This window comes from Propithecus coquereli, unplaced genomic scaffold (genome assembly GCF_000956105.1).
Source record: "Propithecus coquereli isolate 6110/MARCELLA unplaced genomic scaffold, Pcoq_1.0 Scaffold173, whole genome shotgun sequence".
Classification (NCBI taxonomy): domain Eukaryota; kingdom Metazoa; phylum Chordata; class Mammalia; order Primates; family Indriidae; genus Propithecus; species Propithecus coquereli.
In genome coordinates this window covers 4,978,854-4,982,233 of record NW_012141969.1, presented here as the reverse complement: position 1 = coordinate 4,982,233, position 3,380 = coordinate 4,978,854, and the positions used below count along the sequence as shown (strand labels likewise).

The following is a 3,380-nucleotide window of genomic DNA, read 5'->3' as shown; positions in this document are numbered from 1 at the left end:
TCTTCATCACTTAGTTTTTATTTTGGTTATTATATTTTTCCATTTTATAATTTCCATTTGATTCCTTTTTTATAACTTGTATTTCTTTGCTGAGATTTTCTATTTACTCATTAGTTTTAAGAAAATTTGAATATGTTTGTTGAAGGATTATTTTGTCAACTGTTTTAAAATCCTCAGACAATACCAACCTGAGGTTCATCTCGAGGTTGAAATCAGTTGATTATCTTTCCTCATTAAAATCATTATTTCTTACTTCATAGTATAACAGGTGATTTTTGATTATATGTTGGCTTTTTTTGTGCTACGAAACTCTGTGCCTTATTTAAATCCATTATTCTAACAAGCAACCACCCTATTGAGGTTTAGCATGTTTCTTGGCATATGTTTGTATGCTGTGGTGGCCATGGCAATTTAGTTTTCAATACCTTGGTGGTATTGTTTTGATTCATTTGGTTTATATGTTATCACCGGTGCTCCCCATGTCCCCAGCTGGTGGTGCCTAAAGGGGTGGAGGCATTATTTCCAGGTCTGGCTGCCAGATGTCTCTTGGCGGAGGAGAAATGTGTTGAGAATCCTATATAACCCTATATAATCCTTTACCCATTGGTTGCCCAGATGCTCTGGGAATAAAGAGAGAAAATCTGACTTATGTGGCAAAGAATTTTGTTGTGCTGGGTACATTGCTCTATCTAGACCTTCTTGCAGGTTCTGCTCACCCTTCCAGGTGTCTGTGAGTGGGGAAGGAGAGGATTGAGCCAGAGAGATAAAGAAGCTTTCTAGATGTAGCTGCTTACTATTGCTGGTTCTTTCCCAGGTTTTGCCCAACCACCTTGGTATCTCTTGACAGAAAAGGACATCTCAGGCCTGGCAGAGAAGAACAATGCTTCTCCTTACCACTTATGACTGATATACCTTCCCATTGATCCCCATGGCTGGTATTGTCAGGCTCACCTGATGTGTTTTGATCCAGAAGAATGAGCTTAACTGGAATGCGTTTTGTTACTAGGTTGTTGTGTTTTTTTCCTGACTTTGATATCAAGGTGATCTTGGCTTCATAGAATGAGTTAAGGAGGATTCCCTCCTTCCTGATGCTGTGAAATAATTTCTGTAGCATAGGTATCAGTTCTTTATAGATCTGATATAATTTAGCTGTGAATCTGTCTTGTCTGGTTAATGCAATCATGTATATAAAATCATCCATTTTTTCTTTTTCTGCCACAAAATTACAATTTCTTTTTGAAAAGAACATTGGTATTCCTTAGAAGATGTAGCATATCTTGGATAGTCCTGGCTGATCCCTGAAATGTGTGTACCTAGTCAATAATACACACTCACATATAAACATGCATCCCAGAAAGAACACCAAGACCACCACTGCATAAAGAAGTATCTGTGAATGTTTTGTTAAGATAAACTTATTTATGTATTTATGTGTGTATGTATGTATGTGTTTACATTTGGCAGGTTGTGTTCTATGTGGAGTGAATGACTGAAACCATTTTATTCTGGCACATAAACTGAGAACTCAATAAGGATCAGTTTTTACTGTATTTATTATTGGTGCTGTTGTTAGCATGGTTAGGTTTGTAAGAGTAATGTACTTGAAGCCTAAGAAAATGAATTCTAAGCTAGGCTCACCAACGTTATATCAAAATAATTCCTTAGATAAGTCATTTAAGCTTTTTGAGTCTTTGGCTTTTGATTTGTAACATAGGAGTGATAATAATATTTCCCTAAATTTCAGGAATTTGGCAGCATCAAACAAGGTAATATACTTAAAGGTACTTTGTAAACTATAAATTACTATCCAAGTAGAAATTATATGCATCCTTATGAGATGTGTATATAGGATAATACTCAATTTTTAAAACATGTATGAAAACACATGCTACAGATGTGCTACAGTGAACTTTTTAAATTAGAGACACATGTGAAAAAATCAGTTGTATCATTTTGTACATAGATATTGTTTTAGACCCCAGCTATTATGTTACAGCATCACTGCCTTCTTTTAGTTTACAGGTTTGGCATCATTCAAACTACTTTATTTATTTGAGATGGTATACGATGCACTTAGATGAGTAAAGTCTGATTTCTTTGTTAAAATGTGTCTCATTATCTTGTTTTCATATTATTTCATAATTCCTTTTATCGACAAGTATGTCATCAGTGGAACTGTAAGGAAACTGAAATTTCTTTTTAAGAGTTAGGATAAAAGTGTTTATATATGTTCCCCTATAGATTTAACTATGGGGTTGTTATGATTGTTAAATTAATTATGTGGTTTTCTTTTCTTCTCCCCTAGGTTGATTCCAATCTGTCAATTGGAAATTGAGTCAGTAGTTAATTTTGGCACATTGGTTTCCAATAGTAATGTATATTGTAAAGAGCTTACTATCATTAACCATGGCAAAGCTCCAGGTCAATACTTTCTGTCATATAAATTCACTTACGTTTTCAGAAGAGTTGGTGTTATTTGAAATGTGTACCTTGTATAATTAATAGATTCTCTGATTCATCCAAAAAAGTCTTTGATTTGAAATAACTCAAAACAAAAGACCCTAAGTAGTATGACTGTAAAAGACTTATAGGCAACGATTCAGGAAAAATTAACCTGCCTCCTTATTATACTGATTAATAGAGGCTTACTCTCAGATGACTGGTGATCTCCCTCAGGATAGGAGGCAGGCTGGTGTCATAGAAGTGACATAGTTCTTAGAGCCATCCAGAGACAGAATTAGAGCACAGTGCCTTACTAGCTGTGTGATCTGGGGCAAGTGTCTTTAAGGATGTTGAACTTGAGATCCCTCATTTATAAAGTGAAGCTAATAAAATGTATGATGGTTAATTATATGCATACTTAAAATTGTGATATGGTACCTGGCTCATTATAGGCACTCAGTAAATATTGGTCCTCTTTCTCTATCATATTCAACTTTGAATTCACATCATAATCCCTAGAAGGCTTTTATGAATTTTTTGTTGAAAGAATAAATGCTTCTCTTTTCTCCAGACTGGATTATTTCCAGGGATTCTTATTATGACCTAAGAATTTCCATAAAGATATGTTCATGTATGCTTTTCATTGATAGCATACAGTAAGCATAAAAATCACTTATCCCTTCAATCTCTTGATTAGATGGTCAGCATGTGGGGTTGCAAGATTACTATTTCTCCCAATCTAATATAAGGACTAGCTCTGGACAGGGAGGGTATTTCTGAGACTGCTTGTGAATACATAAAATAGGTCTTAAATTCAAACCTCTTTTCCACTAACTGAGAATGTTCTCTGAGCATTGAGAATTATTAAAACAAAGGCAGTCTGTTACTTTATTGATTTCTTCCTAGGGTATAAAGGAATAAATCTTATACCTGTTCCT

The 3,380-nt window shown here is 34.7% G+C and overlaps 1 protein-coding gene across 1 annotated transcript in view; it reads left to right on the top strand.

Annotated features, from left to right (window-relative positions):
* The window catches only part of CFAP47 (cilia and flagella associated protein 47), a 573,852-nt gene that overhangs the window by 11,875 nt on the left and 558,597 nt on the right, over window positions 1-3,380 (top strand). The window contains exon 3 of the mRNA XM_012642083.1: window positions 2,306-2,434. Coding sequence (XP_012497537.1) covers window positions 2,306-2,434 — 129 coding nt within the window. The remainder of the gene's footprint in view (window positions 1-2,305; window positions 2,435-3,380) is intronic.